Source organism: Vigna unguiculata, chromosome 3, assembly GCF_037176805.1.
Source record: "Vigna unguiculata cultivar grain cowpea cultivar isolate G323 ecotype 2 chromosome 3, ASM3717680v1, whole genome shotgun sequence".
Taxonomy (NCBI): Eukaryota; Viridiplantae; Streptophyta; class Magnoliopsida; order Fabales; family Fabaceae; genus Vigna; species Vigna unguiculata.
The window spans coordinates 63,880,127-63,899,628 of record NC_140794.1 but is presented as its reverse complement, the minus strand read 5'-3'; the positions used below and the strand labels follow the sequence as shown (position 1 = coordinate 63,899,628).

General features: G+C 31.1%; 2 protein-coding genes across 2 annotated transcripts; both read right to left on the bottom strand.

Annotated features, from left to right (window-relative positions):
- Window positions 1-431: 431 nt before the first annotated feature.
- Window positions 432-9,861, bottom strand: VDAC4 (voltage dependent anion channel 4). Its single transcript, XM_028066013.2, has 7 exons — window positions 9,648-9,861; window positions 7,203-7,279; window positions 6,721-6,788; window positions 5,670-5,780; window positions 4,557-4,643; window positions 3,631-3,839; window positions 432-1,043 (listed from the first exon to the last, which is right to left on the bottom strand). The coding sequence occupies exons 2-7, from the start codon at window positions 7,249-7,251 to the stop codon at window positions 734-736; spliced, it is 834 nt and encodes a 277-aa protein (XP_027921814.1). The 5' UTR covers window positions 7,252-7,279; window positions 9,648-9,861; the 3' UTR covers window positions 432-733.
- A 4,602-nt stretch (window positions 9,862-14,463) lies between these two features.
- On the bottom strand, window positions 14,464-15,761 carry LOC114177087 (Galactosyltransferase family protein). Its single transcript, XM_028062323.2, has one exon. The coding sequence runs from the start codon at window positions 15,703-15,705 to the stop codon at window positions 14,647-14,649; it is 1,059 nt and encodes a 352-aa protein (XP_027918124.1). The 5' UTR covers window positions 15,706-15,761; the 3' UTR covers window positions 14,464-14,646.
- Between the last annotated feature and the right edge of the window lie 3,741 nt (window positions 15,762-19,502).

Sequence of the window (19,502 nt, the reverse complement as noted above, 5' to 3'; positions counted from 1 at the left end):
TATTAGGTTTCTTATGTCAACGTAATATTATATAAAATTAATTAAAGACTTTTCAAATTTGTCACCACCGTAACATTCACTTGTTTGATTTCCATAAATGGTCATCATCGAATCCAATGTTCACCGTAAATGTTGCGCATTTCTACGGGAAAGGTTTAAAAAATACAGATGAAAATACCAAATAAATGAACATGAAAAATTTAAGGCTTCAAATATTAATTCCTCTAGCTAAATTCAACCTAGACACGGAAATTATATTTAATATAACTTGCAGTCATTCAATTGCTGAGGATAGCCAAAAAAATTGTTTTGCAACCCTCCTAGTTTTTATTCTCAAGGGTAGATGAGGGAGCTGGTGAAATAGAACGGTAATATCTGTGCCATTTGAGAAGATATGACTGCGAAAATAATATGAAATGAGACATCAGGCATTTACAAATCCACCTGACCATGAGTCAGTATATCAAATTATAGAATTTGGCCCCAAAATCATATGCTAGATCCTGGATGGTAGTATCACAAATCAGCTACAAAACCCTCTAGCCATTATGTAAGTATTTCAAAACTGGGTCCTCCTTCCCTGTGCCGCTTTAGAATTCACAAATATTACTAGTTTCTTTGGTTTAATTTATGATAGGGGGCTTAAAACAACCAACCATGGGTTTTGGAAACAATGCAAAATGATAACGGTAAAAGTTGAAGTCACCAAATCAGATTTAATAGGATGGCCAAGTTAAGGCTTGAGCGAAAGAGCAAGACCGAACTTGGTGGATGAACTAAAGATCTTTGTGGAGTCATATTCAGCCGACAGAGTTATAAGTGAATTTGGCCTCCATGCTCGTTGACATTGAAAGGCAGCTTTGCCATCGTCACTGAACCGAGTCTTCAAAACTGTCTTGGGATCTATTAACTGTGAGCTCCCAATAGTAAATCTATTCTCAAAGGTGGAAAACCTGTGCGTCATTTCAGCAGCAACTGTGAAGGCATCAGGGCGATCAACATAATGAATGTAAGATGTCTTCACGGTCTGTCCTTTATCAGCCCTGCATTTTGAGTTAATGACATGATGTAAAATATATACTTTAACAAAGCAGATGAACACATTTCTTGAACTGAACAAAAAGCTTTTGCAGAAGGACATCTTCACAAACTCTAAGCAGAAGAGACTGGAAGATTGAAACGAAACCATGCGCACATACAAGTTTGGATACCATACCACCCTCCCGCACATTATTTATAGTAACAAATCTATCTTCCACAGTATCCATCAAGAACTTCCCGAGAAAGATTAAATTTAAATGTTTGATAAATGAATTTTGTATACTGTTCTCACACTGCAGTTTATAATAATATCGTGTAGCTTCCAGAAAAATATTTCTCCACTTGCAAACGAAAATTAAAAAATAAAAAGACAAAAGAAAACATAAATTAATCATTTAACAAATACCCATGCCTTCAAAAATCACTAAAAACCACCGTATTTTCAACCTCATAAATCATAGACATCACAATAAACTATTGAAATAACCCAAGGTTCATATAGAATTTAACGTGTACACCACATTAAATTAATTATGGAATAATAATTAAATATTATCCTTGTCATTATATTACAATAAGAGATATAATTATCATCATAGCATCATCATCATCAATCTGATAATTTGAGATATAATTATTATCCTATCTATGTATATAAATATTTGAATGGGATTCTGGTAAGGTCCCCGGTCGATGGGTTCGGCCAATCACTGATAAATGACTCATTAAAGGGTCTCTGCTCTGGGGATTATAAATTTGTCGTACCATTAAGCAAAATAACGTCACAATCTCTACAATAATTCCTTAGAAGCTGAACAAAAGACACTCAAGGGAAACAAAGGTTCCGTAGTGCTCATAGAGATGAATGAAATTTCAGATATGCATTAATTACCAATTATTCTAGAATTGCATCGTTTTCACCTTTTGGGAGCGATAGATTGTGAGTGTGTAGCACTTAATTAGAGGGCATGTATGGTCTGTGGCACTTGCATCCAAATATAATTGTAATCTCACATATAGTGAGTATTTCTACATAAATTGAGATATATATATATATATATATATATATATATATATATATATATATATATATATATGATTTAACATTGATCTGAGAATTTTTCAAATAACTATACATCATTGAGTCATTAAATTTTCAATGAATCTACATACAAGGATCAATAACACTAGTCTAAAAACATTTAGATATTATGGATTTTTTCTCATTGTTGATGATGTATTTTTTCTCCTTTTATGGATTTTATTTAATGTTGCAATTATATGCAAGAGGGTAACGATTATTTGAATATTATTCACTATCACATCCTTAAATAGTTATAATATCCTTAATTCAACATGCAATATATTTGGCTAACCATAAAACTTATTTATTGATAATTTTGTCATATTTGCCATCATGTAATCACTTAGCTTGATATTTTGTTATGTTTTTTTAATGCAAAACATCATGCTTTTGGATTTGAGCTTCAAAGTTGTGATTTCCTCTCTATTAATATATGTTTTCTGTACATAACATTCCATAGTATTATCCTTCAATTGAGGAATTAATTTGAGGGCATTTTATAATTGTGCATGGCATAGATTATCATTCTCTTATGTGTATCTCTCTTGGTTTGCATTACTTTAACTCGTCTATCCTGGAACAATAGTAAGAATTTAAGTATTAGTTAAACAACAAAATATGATATGATTATAATGATTATTGTTGACTTTTATATTACATTAATAATAATTACTCTCTATCCATATACTGTAGTTTAGTGTGATTTGTTATTGTAGAATATGCTTTCCTTGGCTTAAGTTAACCAATTTTTGGTATCGTATAGTTGTTTATTAGGATCACGGTGATATAAGTTATATTACATTTTATTTTGCTTAGAGATTTTCTTTGACTAAACTTTCTCTTTAAATCATATTGTGTTTCCCTATTGTTGTAATGTTCCCTAATTATGTAAGAATCTAAATGGCCAAACTATGAGGACTAAAACAAACAACCAGACAGTGACTTCTGAGGTTTGATTAGATTATCACCTCTTTTAGCTTTAAGGAAAATGGAGTAGATAAGTGCATTTACTTGATGATTAGTGGGAACAATTTCATGATTCCCATCTTACATGTCCATGACATTCTCGTGCTAGCAATTTGTTGAATCTATTGGCTAAGACAATTAATAATAAATAGCCTCAAGGACCTTCATTAAATGTTTTAGGCGTTGATATTTATCACGATAGGTCACGTGACAATTCAGAATAAGGCATTTTGAAAAGATTCTCAAGAGATTCAACTTCTACGTTTTCTCCCTATGTATTGTGCTCCTTTCTAGCTTACTTTTTCGTTTCTAAAAATAAATAAATAACAAACCTTATTTCAGAAAAATATTACGTAACTGTATGTCTAACGCTAACTATAAATTATTGATATGCTAACAATATTTAAAATTTTATCTAGCCTTTCTGATAGGTCTTCACAGATAAAGGAAAACATAGAAAGGAATAAACAAAAAAGCAGGTAAATGAAAGACAAAACAAGACACTATAACACGGGAAATATAGTACCAACATTACTTACAGCATAAGCGCTGCAGAGAAATCCGGTTTATTGAAGGTAACTCCAGCATTATATTTTGTGAACGAAGCAGAAGTTGTATTAAATCCAATTTCAGCACCCAGACAAAGATCTTTGCTGCCAATTGCAGCTGAAAGCTCCAATAGAGGGGATGGATTCAAACCAATACTAGAATCAATGGCTGCATGAGGATGAAGGTACTGCACATCCAGCTGAGATAATATAGAATGATAAGATGCGTTGTTAGAATGCCAAATTAAATTCATTGATTACACATTGACAAGCATAAAAAAGGATGGCCAATTGCAGTAGGCTCCCATTATTGGAGGATTTGGAAGGGACAAACAGTCAAACATTAGCAGCCACAGCCCCACCATCAACTGGAGCGGCCGTTTACAGGCTTCACCAAGCTACTCCCCAAATAAAATCAACTTGTCCTTGTTACAACTCTAAATCATTACCGGTAAGGTAAATGGTTACCATAAGATAACAGACAACCTCTCTACCACACCTACCCCCAAAAAGAGAAAACAGAAAGAGCATTCTTCCTTAAAACTAAACAGTTTGGTGCACAAGTTTATTAACTTGATATTTCTGATTGGAACCAATTTCAATCAAGCGAACAAACTTCATCAACAATATGCCAACCACATGATTTTCAGCATAACTCAAGGTAATAAGGAATGCATTCCATTTTGTTGTCTAAAGTTACTTAGATGAAACTTTTACTATAAATTCTGTGGCTTATTTTTCTTCTATGCTTTAAGCTCTAGAAGAGTCGTTAAATTTATGAAATCCCCATAATGTAAAAATCAGATGTAACATTTAAAGTATTTTCAGGAGTAAAAGAATACAATGCTTTACTTAATCCAGTCTTCTAAATCATGCATTAACATTATCTAGCTCTGAGAAATCTAGATTATACCCACCTTCCCTGACTTGTGATCAGGTATGTTGAAGCTCAAAGCAGCTTTTGTACCATGCAAGATATCATTCACAGTCACTTTTGTAGATACCTGGAGAGGTAAATCAGAGAAAGTATCATGGTAGGTTCAACTAGTTAGAAAATATAAAATATCATACTCTACTCTGTCATATCTTAGTCATATCTCTTAAGGTTGATTGCCATATTTTCATCTCATAATTTGATTCCTATTTACCTATGATTATAATTAGTTTACATACTGCTATTTATTGCAGTAGTCAATACAACATTATTAAAAATATTATGATTTATTTATCTTCGTCCCACTGTACCTAAAACCCCATAATTTCAACAATGGCAGCGACTGTTTTCAGTTTACATGACATCTTAGAAAGCTTCAACTTTTTGAAGCACTTAGTCGTTAACAAATTTAAAGTATTAGAAGTAGCAACCAATGTTTTTAAAATCCGACCGGTCAAGACACTTGTTCAAAACTCAATGGTTTAAATGTAAATAAACCGGTTCTAATAAATAATACATTAATATTATTAAATATAATAACATAATTTTCTTATGTTAAAAACTAAAAAGATATCACTATGTATAATTCGTAAAATTCACAATAAATATCAAAATTTGAATAAAAAAATATCATAATAAGTATGTTAAATTAATAAAATACAATAATATTCATTAACAAAAATAAGTTTCCGTATATTACAAAATTATAAGAAAATAATATATAAAAAATATAAATTGATATGCATGACTAAATTATGTTTTATAACAAAAGATAGTAGTGAATAAAATAGCTCATCAATTTGTAAAACTCACCAAATATGACTTTTAATTGATTATAAACTTTTTTAGTTTAAAATTTTAAAGTTTTTAATGATTAAAAAAATACTTTTTAAATTAATGGTTCAAACTAGTTCACTACATAGGTTTTGGACCAGTTGTCACCGGTCCAAAATTTCCCGGTTTTATATAATGATCGGACCAATTACTAGGATGGTTCCCAGCCCAACCTACTGTCCGATTGTCTAAACAACGGCAGCAACATTATCTATGTATCAAAGGAAGCATATCTGAGTAAAAGTAGAACTCTATTACTTACATTAGAGTATGTATCAACTTTCACATCCACTGTAGTATTTCCACTCTTGTAGAGTGTACTTATGTCACCGACAAAAACTTGATCCTTCTTCAATCCTGTTGCTATAAGCCCCTGCCAAAATGGAAAAAAGAAATTTGAAATTAGGTACAATGTAGACAGAATGATGGAGACTAAGGGTTGCAGTAACTTAAGCCTATTTGGTAAAATACAAGTTTCCAATTGTTGTGAACATCTTTAGCACTCGTAGGAACGCGTAAACAAACCATGAACTGAAAGACATAAGTTCCCGACTTTTATGAACCCAACTGGCCCAAGAAAGGAGAAAACAATATTCATCCTCTCTCGCAGCACTGTATTTGGCAGTCCAAATCCATATTGGGACGAAGTTTAGTTGACACTGAAGTGAATTTTGTAAGTACACATGGTTAGTTATTAATGATTTACTCAATATCTTCAGAATTTAGTATATTTGTTTGATATGTTAAAATAGATAAAACATGATTCCCAATGAAAGATAATATTTCTCTAGGAATCCAGCGGTTAACTTTTATCTCGCAACTCTTGATATATGACTAGCAATAAAATTAATTATACGCAATTATTAACATTTTGACGGTGTGCAAATTATGAACTTATTGACATCACACTGGTCATCTAAGTATTATACTAAATCTATCCATTCTTCCTTTTCCTTTATTTTACTCAATAGTCGAATAACAAAGAAAGATGAAAGAAGGATGTGATGAAATTTTTATCCTCATATACCAATAATGGGATGCAATCCATTTATCTCGGATTTCTGAAGAATCATGCTCCTGTTTGATGGCCAGTCAAAAGGAGGAGGTATGAAAGCAACATCAATACTCAATATATTCACAGCTCTTAAATTATATGATGTTCAATATATGTGTCATTGACTGTGCGTGTGATTAAGACTACAGCATATTCAAGCAAAATGGATTTTATATCAGCATCAACTGCAGTGAAAAACTGACCCTGAAATAATACAAGTAATTAAAAAGAAATAATAGCAGAGTGGGTTATGCATTACCAATCCAGTGGAGTTTGGGATTGACAGGCTAAACTTGTGGTCAAAGTTGTAATCCTTGTACAAAAGGTCTGCATAGGAACAACACTATTTACAACTTAATGCCACTGGTATATTATATAAAATTTAGAAGTGACTTGATATGAAATACAGAGAAACAAACAATCTAGATTTTCTACCATGTATTCCTTGTAAGGATCAGTCAGAAAAGGTTTGAAAGTAGAGAAGTTTTATAGACAACTTGTTCGCTAACATTGGAACAAGATCATTTACAACTTAATGACATACAAAAATGAATATACTATGATTCCGTTGTCATCAATGGCATATGTCCGAAGGCCAAATTCTAACACATAATCATGCCGTTGCCGGCTGTGGTGCTGCCATTGCCGGCCTCCCTTAACAAATACACTAGAACCATTGGCAAAAAAATCTACCATGGCATTCCGCAAATTAACATCATAGGATTCCAAATGCAAACTTACCTCTCGCCCTTTTTCCAATATCAGAAAACGGAGCCGGACCATTGCCCATAATGAATCAGAATGAAATGCACCAAACCCTGTGAAACACAATTATTGTTTGTATTTCATTGTTAATTTCAGAAATAAAACTGAACAAAATAGAGGACATAAACCAATTAGAGTAGCATAACGGTCTCATGCAACCAATGTATGCAAACATCCAAATGCAATATTATGTGCGTAACAAAAGATTAATATTAAAATTATTCAGCAAGTCAGATCATAATATCACCGTGGCAGTGACTAGTGTATGAATGAAGAAAAAGAAAAAGAAAAATAACAAGAATACATCATTGGAAGAAACAGGTGCACAACAAGATACAATATTCTTGCTTGTAAAATTAGTTTCTTATTTCCTATGTCATGAACTCATAAATTAGGATTTAATTCTTTGCAAATTTTAGGTACAAATAGCATTCGTGTTTATAGTTGGGCTTCAATTGAAGCCCGTGTGGACAACAGTTTCCTGTCAAATTGAGCTATATGGAGAGGCAATAAGACGTAAGGAAGGCATGTGTTACACAGGAGCAAGAAAAGCATAACTAAGGCATTGGACATGCCTCCAATTTTCAGCCAAGCTTAAGGTAGCCTAGGATTTTAATTTCAAAGATCAAATTTCCCTTCACTTCTATTTTAAAATCTCATCCAAAAATTATATTAGTCATTTTCATTTTTGGATAACTCACTTATAAATAACCATCTCCTCCTCTTGCAACTTACTTTTGATATATGAAACAATTGAGAGTATTTTTGGCACTTGTATTGTAAGTGTGATTCCATTTCTAGATCGTCTTATCTCCATAGAAAGTCAAGTGGTGATTCGTCCTTGGTGCTTATCTTGGAGAGGAGCACGGAATTTTATTCCAAGCAGCACGCCTTGCTTCTTCCAGATCTAACTTTCCTCCATCTTTTTCTTATTTATTTGAGTTCTTCTTTCTTTCTAGTTGTTCTTGTTCAATCACTTTCTCCTATAATCAACTCTATTCATAATTTACGTTGTTTCCTTCTCTACTTGGTTCATATGTCTTGTATTTCAAAATGTTTGGTATAGTTTATTCTTAGCTCCATTCTATTTGGTGTATTTGAATCCTAGTTTAATTCTTGTGATGGATACTAATTCTATTCTTGTTCTTAATTCTCTGTATAAGGAATCATTGATTTAAGTCTTTCATGAATATATTCATGATTTGAGACACATATGAGATTCAGCTCTAGTTGGATTCATGTTTCATATGTATGACTTTCCATGCATATATGACGTTCATAAGTAAGGGTGGTGGAATCAGCTATGAGCTTTATGCATGCACTACTGCATACTTGTCCATTTAGGTGTAACCCATGAACATAATCAATAAATTGATCCCGGAAAAGATAAAAAAGAGGCTCTAAGCAATCCCCAGCAACTCATTAGGATTTAGGACAAAGTTGAAGACCCTGAAATAACATTAATGCACGCGACTTTTGTACTCTACTTGGACCATCCCAGTCGTATTTTGACCGAGTAGTTGGATCATCACTCCCAGCCCCTTCACCCAAAATTACTTGAGGATGAGGATTGTGTCTGCTGCCAACCGTAATCCTGGGACACTTGGGAATCCCCCAAAACTCTTGCGCCAGAATTGCAGAAGCTGAACCAATCCATTAAGACAGGAATAGTTGCCCTGCTGATGACGAAGAAGATTTCGGCACCAAGAACCCTAAAAAACCACAAGAGATACCTAAGGTGGGCAGATTGGCACAATTGAATACACTGTCTCTAGGCAGCATCTAAACTTAACGGAGGTATACTAGACTGGAAAACTACCCATGTGGAAAAGCATTAGGCTCCTTCAAGCTACCCCAACCTTAACCGCTGCTACATTGAAAACGCGACACCTAAATCCTTCACTGCAACCACGGGGTGTTTATTTTTTTTCAATATGATGACAATTTCACCTCACCAAGTTAATTTTCAAAAATTGGGACATTTAACATAATCAGTCTAGGACATTCACATTATCGAAAGCAATTAATATGGGTTCATAGAAACTTGACACACAAAACTGACATTGTGAATTAGAGCAGAATAAGTGCGTTATTTTCACGCGAAAATCAAACTGGACAAGAAAATCAAAAACTCCACCAACTCATGCTAAAATAAAGCACTAGAGGCTCTCCTTAAACTCCACCAGTTCGCTAAGAACACTACATAATTAAACTACTGCGCGTCGCATCGTTTGATTTTTTATGCACCAGATGCTCGACAAAATACCCAAACGGAAAAAACAACTCTATCGTGCACAAAACGATCGCAGTCAAAAGCAAACCAATATCAAGAGATCATGAGTAGGGGAAAAAACGGAATAAATCTGAAAATTGATGATGATAGGAGGAAATGATTGCAACATAATGATGCAGAAGCCTTACAGAGAAGAAATGATGAGTGAAACGGAGAGAAAACGACGCGCCGCCGCAGCCGCCAAAGAAAGTGTGGGAGCGTAAGAGTCGTTGTCTCACTCTCTCACGCAGCAGCACTGGTGCAAACTCTGTGTGGGCTGCGGAAGAAAACGCAATGTTCTGGGTCTCAACCCAACTCACAAACAGTGCTGACGTGGCCTCCCTAGACCTACCTACTCACAAGCTCCCCTTAAAAAGGAAATATCACTGTAAACCTCATTGGTTGATGAGAAGACCCTAACTCAATTTGCACTTTTTCGAATAAAAAATAAAAAAAGTTATTTAATTGAAACAATTAAAAAAATAATACTATAAACCTCTTATTTTTTAAATTTTTCTTTTTTTTTTTTCAATTTGGCCTCGTGACGCCAATAGTTAAGAATGGCCCCATTTTGAATTTGTCCCACTTTGGTTGGCTCTAGTTAGCTTTGGTCTGCTCACATAGGTCCAGGTTGTCATCCACAATGATTTACCCTTCGCTTAATTAATATACTTTAATCTACGTGAAGTAAAATTTGATTTACTATTATTTTAGTTAATAATTAGATTAGAATAACATTTTGTTAACTTTATTTTAAATTTTATTTAATAAAAAAAATTATTGCCTATATAAATTATAAAATCTTAATAAAAACAAATAATTAAAATAATAAAGTAAAATAAATATAATCTTATTCAAATAGCAATAAAATTAAAAAAAAAAACTAACTGAAAATTTTAATAAATTTAAATACTCAATAAATCAACAAAATTTAATAAAAGTTTGATGAAAAATACTAAAATTTATAAATAGTTAAAAATTAATTGAGTTATATTTAAAATTATTTGTTTTGTAATTTCATCTGGAACAACTTTTGTTTTTCTATGGTTAATGCTATTCTATTTCAATGTTTTAAAGTCGTGATGCATATAATCTGTTTTGTAAGTAAATAAAGATTAGAGTGCAGTTACATTTCAGAATGGACAAATTAAGTATTTTAAAAAAATCATTATGTGTGCTTGTCAGAATCGAAAACATTATTAAATTTTTCAAGATATCAAGGGCGCTTTATTAAAACTAATGATAATTATTATATTTTATTTTATATTAATTTTAATTTTAATTACGGAGTAAATTGTAATCTAACATTTTACTTATTAAAATACTATTTTATATCTATCACATTCATAAAATTATTCATGAATTTTAATAAACTTTATCTTCAGATCTCTTCACTTTCAGATATAGCTATCAAAACGGGTCATCCGACCTAATCCGGCTTAACCCGCGACGGGTTGGTCACTTAGTGGGTCAATCCAACCGGCTCACTTATTAGCGAGCCAACAAAATTAGAACCCTACCCGACCCATCACGGGTTGACGGGTTAAATGGATTGACTCACTGACTCACTTAATTAAAAAAACAACACACAATTTTTTACTTCAATCTCCAAAAAACTAAATTATAATTCCGATTAAAATCTAAATAAACTTCAATAAAATATTCCAAATAAAATCTCAAATTATGTTAAACTCCAAATACAAACCAAAATCACAAAAATATAAATTACTATCTAACATCAAATCATTTTTGTCACTTATTTTTTTAATATATATATATATATATATATAATATATACATATAATATATAATATATATAATATATACATATAATATATATAATATATGTATAATATATATATATATATATATATATTAATTTAATAAATATATATATGTATTAATTTAATATTTAAAATTTATTTGTGGGTTGGTGTGCCAACCCGGCTCATCACGGGTTCAACCCGAATGAACCAGGTTCTTAGTGGGTTGGATTCATTTTTAACCCGTACTGAAATTTGTAATTTTTTTTCAACCCAACCCGACCCGAACCAGTGATGAACCGGGTTGGCTCGCGGTTATAACGCATTTTGACGGTTCTACTTTCAAATATGCATCCCTTGAAACAAGCAACATCACTTTTTACATCTCATAAAATTCATTCATTCACTCTTCTTGAAATCCATCTTTGGAAGCAAACACACCCTTACATTTTGTTCCTTTGCATAAATTTACTATGCAAGAGGATTAGGAAGAGAGGTAAAAGAGGTGTTGCACGTGTTTCTTTTTCGATAATGAAGGGGAATGGCAAGGGAGGATTAGCAGGATTCATATGAAATGTCATCATGTTATATATGATGAGATTAGAGGATGATGTAAGAAAAATTACTAAGTTATCCTCATTACTATTAAAATAAAATAAAATCTCCATGTAAATAAATTATTTCCTAAATAAACATTCAATATGTAAATGTTAAATTTATTTTCATACCAAATATATTATATTATTCATTTTCTTGCAAATAATTTTTTTATAATTTCAATCATTCAATAAAATTTATAAAAATAAATCTAAATCATTTATATATCATTTTATATTATTTTTAACATCACGGACATTTTAGTAATCTAACTTTTTATATATTAAAAGTTTTTTAATATGTTACATTAATCAATTCAGTTACAAATTTTCCCATACTTCACTCCCTACTACATTCCAAAATCACCTCCAAGTTCCTTGAAATAAATAACACTAACTTCACCCTCTAATCTTTCAAATAGCTTCCTCTCCCTCTTCCCTACTCAATCTATAAGAAAGAACACAACCATGTTCCTCAAATCTCTCATTAATACATCATTTTCTTTTACATATTTCTTACATAATTAAATTGGTGAAAATGTTTTTTTTCAACATATATGCATCTTTTTATTGTTTTTTGTGTCAAAGAATTTGGTTAAAATTATACTTTTAGTACGAGGACAAAAATTAGTATGAAAACATTGAGAATGTGTTTGTACAAATATGACATATGTATCAAATACGATATGTATTTGATGTATTGATACATTTATTTTAAAAATAATAGAACATGATACATAATATATGTATATTGAAAATGTACACAATTTCTTAAAAATATTATAAATATGTGATTATTATTATATGAATTCAAATTAAAATAAAATATATTAAACATTTTCAATATAAATTTTATAAACTATTATCATCAAAAGTATTTTTAGTTTAAATATCAAATACTTTATTAATAAGTATGGGAGAGTATTCTAAAATATTAGATACGGTTACGTGTTAGATACAAATATATGACATAATTTAAAGTAATGATGCATTGTAACGTGTCTCACTAATGATAACTCAAATACTCTTAATTTATCTTTTGTGAACATTTTTTTTTCTTATTATTATAGACGCATGTTTACAACTTTTATAGTAAAATTTATAAATTGTTGCGTTATATGATCACTTTCTACATTAGCTTGACAATTGATATAAAAATTGTCTAGGTTTTTTTACATTGATTATATTACATGAATTATGTGAAAGTAATTAGTTTGGTCTTATCTATACTGTATGAGTTTGGAGATCAACTCATACATGCATGTAATTAGAGAGTTCTTAGAAAAGATAATACACTTGGATCTTTGTTCTGGTTAGACTGACAAGATTGTCCACAATTTATTTTTAATTGGATTCAAGTATGTAGTTTTCCTTAATTGGACTATTCCTCTTAAAAGTTCAAAATCTAGTTTTAATTAATGGACTTCTCTATTGTTCTTTAAATTTTCTCTTCTCTGTTTTTCTTTTCTTTTTCGTATGTTATGAAAATAATGATTTGGTTAAATAATTAATTCAAAGCAGATATGACTGTTAACAAATAATAATAATAATAATAATAATAGAGTAATTAATATATAAATTATAGATGTATATGTTTCATTGTCTCTCAGTTTTGCGTATACATTTACATGTTCTGTTCCATTATACATATGTTTTACCAAATTTGATATAAAGATGTGTGTGTCTAGCACTTTGCACCTGTAGAGAAATATCATATAACTTTTTCTATAAAAAATTAGAGAACCCGAAATAGTTTATTATAATTATTTATTTATTTTTTGGTGATAAAAAAATAACATACAAATAATCAAATTACTTACTTTTCATCTTCTTATATGTTTGACTTAAAGAAACTCGTAATAACTCTAGAAAGTAGGAAGAGTTATAAAAATTGGTAATGGTGTGTGAAGAGTAAGAGTACTAATAGGATCAGTGACGTGTTTTTAATAATTATAATACTGTTAGTAAATTAGTAACGATACGACTTATTACATATAGTTGTTTTTTTCTCCAACTTTTATATTACTCTTTAACCGAGGAAGATGTACTTAATTCAGCGATAGTAGTAAAATTTAATAACAGGGATAATAATAATAATTATAATGAAAATGAGAGAAAATAAAATGTACATTTAAAATTAAAAAGCAAATTACATATATTCTTTTTTAAATGAATGTAAAAGTAATTAAAAAGTAAGTAACCTAATTTTAACTAAACAACAGTAACTCCAACACTCAGACGAGTCTTTTTTTAATCAATGTAATAGTTAGGAAATAGGGAACACAAGTGTACACATTAGAAATTTTAGAGAAGCACAGACGCAGTGCGATCTATCGTCTTCATATTTTGCAGTGCACTGCACCAAAATTAAAATGATTATTTCTGCAGAAAATTGCAGAGTTCAAACAGACAAGACTAAGGTGCTGATGAATTCTAAACAGGTGAACATCACAAATCTTTCACATGCTATTTTTCCATGTTAGGAAGAAATGAAAAGAAAATCCCCGCCTTCACGGACTCTGTTTCCCCGTAACAATATCCTTAAAAACTCAAATTCAACAACAATCATAAGGAAAGTTCAAAATTGCATATGTAGAAACAACAAATAAAGCAAAAAATGGCACCTTGCAAGTTAATAATGTTCTCTATATTCTGTTTCTCAACAAAACACCACAGCTTATGAAGATCCCCAAAATGAAATCAGAATCAGATTTCGTAACGTTAATTATTACTATCATCATATATAAAAAAAATAAAATAACCAAATTTGGAGAATGAAGATGACTAAGCTAAGGTATATGATATAAGTTGGATGGCTTCAAAGAATGGGTGTGGTTGAAAAAGGAGAGAGTCCGAATCCACTTCTCTTGATTCTTCAACAAATGAACTGCAATAGTGTCATTCCAGAGCTCGTGGCTACACACAGAGGGTGGATCAGGGTAGTTGTACATAGACCACTTAGCATTGTACCTATTTTTTCCACGGCGAGCCCACCGCATCCAATCTCCGAACACCTTATCCTCTGGGCCCACCACGTGTTTCTTGGGAATATCAGAGCCGTGGATCCACTCCACGATATCCCAGGACACCACAAACCCCATCCCAGACATGTAGTGTTTGAAGGGGTCCATGCTACCACACGGTATGACGAACCCATAGTATAAATCCTCCCTCGGCAACGGCCTCAACGACCGCACCAAACTGTTAACCCTCACGTACGTGTCATCATCCGCTTTCATCACGTAGTGGTAGGGAGGGTAGGGCCCCACACCGCTCGTGTCGTTGAACATCTCCGGCAGGCTCGTGAAGAACGTCGACGTTTTGCCCCTGTTCATGTTCTCGGTGCAGTTCAGGATGATGATGTCGTCGTGAAGCATGATCTCCAACGCCACCATCACTTTCTGCTCCTCTTTTGTGAGATTGCAGAACACGAACTTCACATCCACTTTCGCGCCCTCCCAGGTTTGCGTGCCGTACACGAGGCGCAGGAAGTGTCGTCGCAGGTACTGGTCGGGGAGGGTGAGAACGGAGATCAGGATTCTAAGGTCTTCTGATTCGTTTCTTATGGGTGCAGTTTCGTTTGAGAGAGCACATCGACCCAACCTTAGGAAGCCACTGAATCGAACTTCGTTAATTGCTGCGAACAAGCAGAGGAAGAAGATGACTATGAAACAAGAGCACACGAATCGCCCCCGGTTGGGCTTTGAGGACTTGGACGCCATTGTGTTTTCAAGCTTCGGAAAAGAAAGTGAGGTTTTGCATTTTGTTTTGGAAACGAGATTTGTAGTGTAGGGAGTGATGATACAATAAAATTTGAAGTTTCTTAGATGTAACGCATAGGAGAACATTTTCGTGCTACTGGGATTTCCCTTTTGACTTCTCCTCTTCTAAAGTAAATGTTGAGTAACTCAAATCTATTACACTTTTTTTTTTTTGTTTATTAAATTGAAGGTGTGTGTGTGTGTGTGTGTGTTGCGATGGTGGAGTTGGGCCTGAACGTTGGGCGCGTGCAATTGTGGAGAGTGGTTTGCTTGGTAAAGTGGTTTGGTCAACTTTTCGTAGTTAGGCGTATTTGCATGAACAAAGGTGGCTTCGGCATCATTCACGCCATACTTGATTATGATGCAAGTAACGCCATTGACTACCAAATAATTATTTAAGCTCCTAAGTTAAAATATCAGAAACTGTCTTTATTTATTCAATAGATTTTGTATGCTGATTACGATCAAGATGCGAAAGGAAAAGAAGAAATATTTAAAAAGTGTTTAATGAATATTATAATTCTTAAAATGTTATTAGAAGTGGTATATTAGAAAAGAAAAAAAAAAGTTTTCTATCAGCAGCAGCAGGTTGAAGCATTGTTTCCCTCGTGCTGGCATACCGTGAAATTCATGAAACTCCACTTTTTGAGCATAGTTAAGAAAAACGGAATAAACAATACTTTTTGTGACGGTGCCAGATCCGTTACCCCTTAATTGTTAAGGGAAGGATCCTTTTTAGCATAAAAAGGAATTACGTGTTTTGCTTATAAATGTTGAAAACAAAATGTTCACAACCTATTTTTTTTAATAATTATCTAACATCTCCTTTCAAGTAATCAAATATTATATTCAGATGATGACAACAATAATACTAATAAATATTTAAATTAAATAATTATATACTTAATTGAAGTATAATTATATAAAATAATTCAAAAATCATGACTAATTGACAAACTAGAGGAATTTGTTTTGGACCAATTTTTTGCGCGCATACATTGGGCGAGGTTAGAATTTCCCTTCCAATTATTCAAATACTTCAATAAAATTTTATATTCATTTTTTAAAAATTTAAAATCAATGATAAGATTTTCATTACATGTTAATGTTGATTTCTTTTAATTGAACGAGTAGAAGTCTGAGTTTAGTCCTTTTTAATCAAATATAACTCGTTAATGATGTTTAAGTTTAACGCTAAAACTAATGATATTGAACATGAAAATTAATGGTTTTGATCAAAATAAAAAACATCACATTCAAACTTTTCATTATCCAATTTCAGACAATGGAATCAATTTTCAGTTGTAAGGGGAAATTTTGATTTTGAATAATTAATATTAGAAAGTATTCAATACATTGATACTGGATTGTCCCTGCTATTTATAAAGTTTTACGGTAAATCGAAAAACCTAAAAATATCGATATAATTATTCTAAATTATCCAACATATGATTACACACCTTCTCATCTCTCTTAAACTCAACAAGGTCTCATTTGAGACACATAAAATTGATAACACCTATAAATTAATAGTTTAATAAATATCAGCTAAATGATGGTCTTCGATACTTTCATAGAGAACATCATTTTATAAAATAAAACAAAATAAAAATACAATTTCTAATATGGTGAAATCTTCAATCAAATAAAATATAATTTAGTTAAAATCATATTATTTTTGTTCAACCTTATTATTTTATCATATCATATCATACCATATTTACCAAACAAGCTTTTATCATTTTCAATACTGTATAACAAAACTTTACCTATATTAAAAGAGAATATATATATATATATATATATATATATATATATATATATATATATATATATATATACACACACACTTTATAATTAAGTTAAAATTCTATAAAATAAAATTTAAATTTAGAACATAATGTTAATGCCATATTCTAATGAAACGTACACGATAGTTATTACATATACATACGCCGCATATATAATGAATGTTACATTAGTTATTTTATATTTAATTAAGAATGTTTTTAAATAATTACAAAATTATTTTCTTTAAACAAATCCTCTCTCACTTGCTTTTTTATATTGACATAGTCCATAATGGATGTTATAAAAAGTATTTTCGCATATGAAAATACTTTTTAAAGCACTTATTTTGGAATTTATAAATTATGTATAATAGATAAGTTATATTTTGGATCGAATGTTTTGAAAGATATTTTCAAAAATAAAAATTATACTTTTAATTAAGCGTAATTTAGGAATTACAAGTTTTATAACGGTGCAAGAAGAGAAAAGGGGAGGCCCAGGAAGAAGCACCCTTGCTACTTTATGACAGGCTGGCAAGCCCATTAACCTGGACCGGACCAATAGAAATCCAAATTTCAAACTTGAACCAACATAACTATCATTTCTAAGTGAATATACTAATAGCATTAATGTTCATTCTTTTTGCACCCCATAATTTTTTTTGGTTAATTATGTTTTTATCCTTAAATTATTAGACGATTTTAATTTTAACCACTCTTTCAAAGTTTAGTTTAGTTACGTCTCTAATCTTTCAAAATTTGTAAAATCAGTTCTCAAATGCTAATGGCGTTGATGTTTTTCTCGCAAACCGTAATCTATATAAGCCTTTCATTTGGAACATATGACAAATTAATTAATTTAAAAAATTAAATTAAATTTTTACTTCTTTCTAAACTAGGCTTTCTTTTCCAAATCTTCTTCTATGGCATCCACCCAAATCCAAAGTCTTATTCTCCAACATCCATCCAATTTGCATATATAAAGATGTTACCCTTTTTCTTCTACAATCATAGTCCTAGATCGGAAACACCACAACCTCACCAATACCATCAGTGATGCCCTCTACTTTGGAAAACATTTTATTCATATTTTTATTTTTATAAATCTCAGTTGATCAACTATGACCGAATTTAGAGACCAATTAATTTGGTGGCTAAAACCTTAAGAATTAATGTTAATAATTAATTTAAAAATCAATTCATAATATAAACTATTTTAGTTATTAATTATAATTTTTTTGAAATAATTTTAGTTATAAAAAAATTATAATTTATAAATTAATATTTAGATTGGTCATTATAATAATTAAATATTTTTTTATCATTAAAAATGATCATTAATAATAATTTTTCTATAATGAAATAACATGATTTTGCATAGAAGTTAAATTTTGGTTCTCAAAGAGTCTAATTCTGACCTTCGCATTTATTGAATTTTACTGAAAAACTATATCCCACTGAAATGGACCAAAATGAAGGTTACAATTCGACTCCCAAAACCATGATACTAAGGTAAATATAAGGAACAATTTACTATATGGGAAAAAAATAAAAGGAATTTGTACTTTGTCAAAAAAAAAAAAAAAATCACAAGGTCACCTCTCTGCCAGAAAATCTAATCCACCTACACTCTTATACTATTCACATACCACAAAATTCGTTGGCCACACGGTGTGTCTAGTTTCTTCTATTATTTTTACTATTACAAGGTGTGAACTCGGCCTTCTAAGTCCATTTTTAGTTTTGTAATACCAAATGTGAGAACAAACAAAGTAGAACTCTCAAAACGGATAATTTGGTTCAACCTGACTCGATCTATTTCAAATTAATTATTTAGTGAACAAACTTAACTTGGTTCACTTATTGGTAAGTTAAAAAAATTTGAATCCAGCCTAACCCATTACGAGTTGTTGGGTTAAACGGATTAACCCACGAGCCCACTTAATTAAAAAAATATTTTTATTTTTTTTAGTCAAAACTAAATTATAATTCTAATTAGAATCTAAATAAATTTTAATACAATCCAAATACAAACCAAAATCATAAAAATACAAGTTATCTATGTGTTGGCTAAAAAAATAACTTAGCATGACC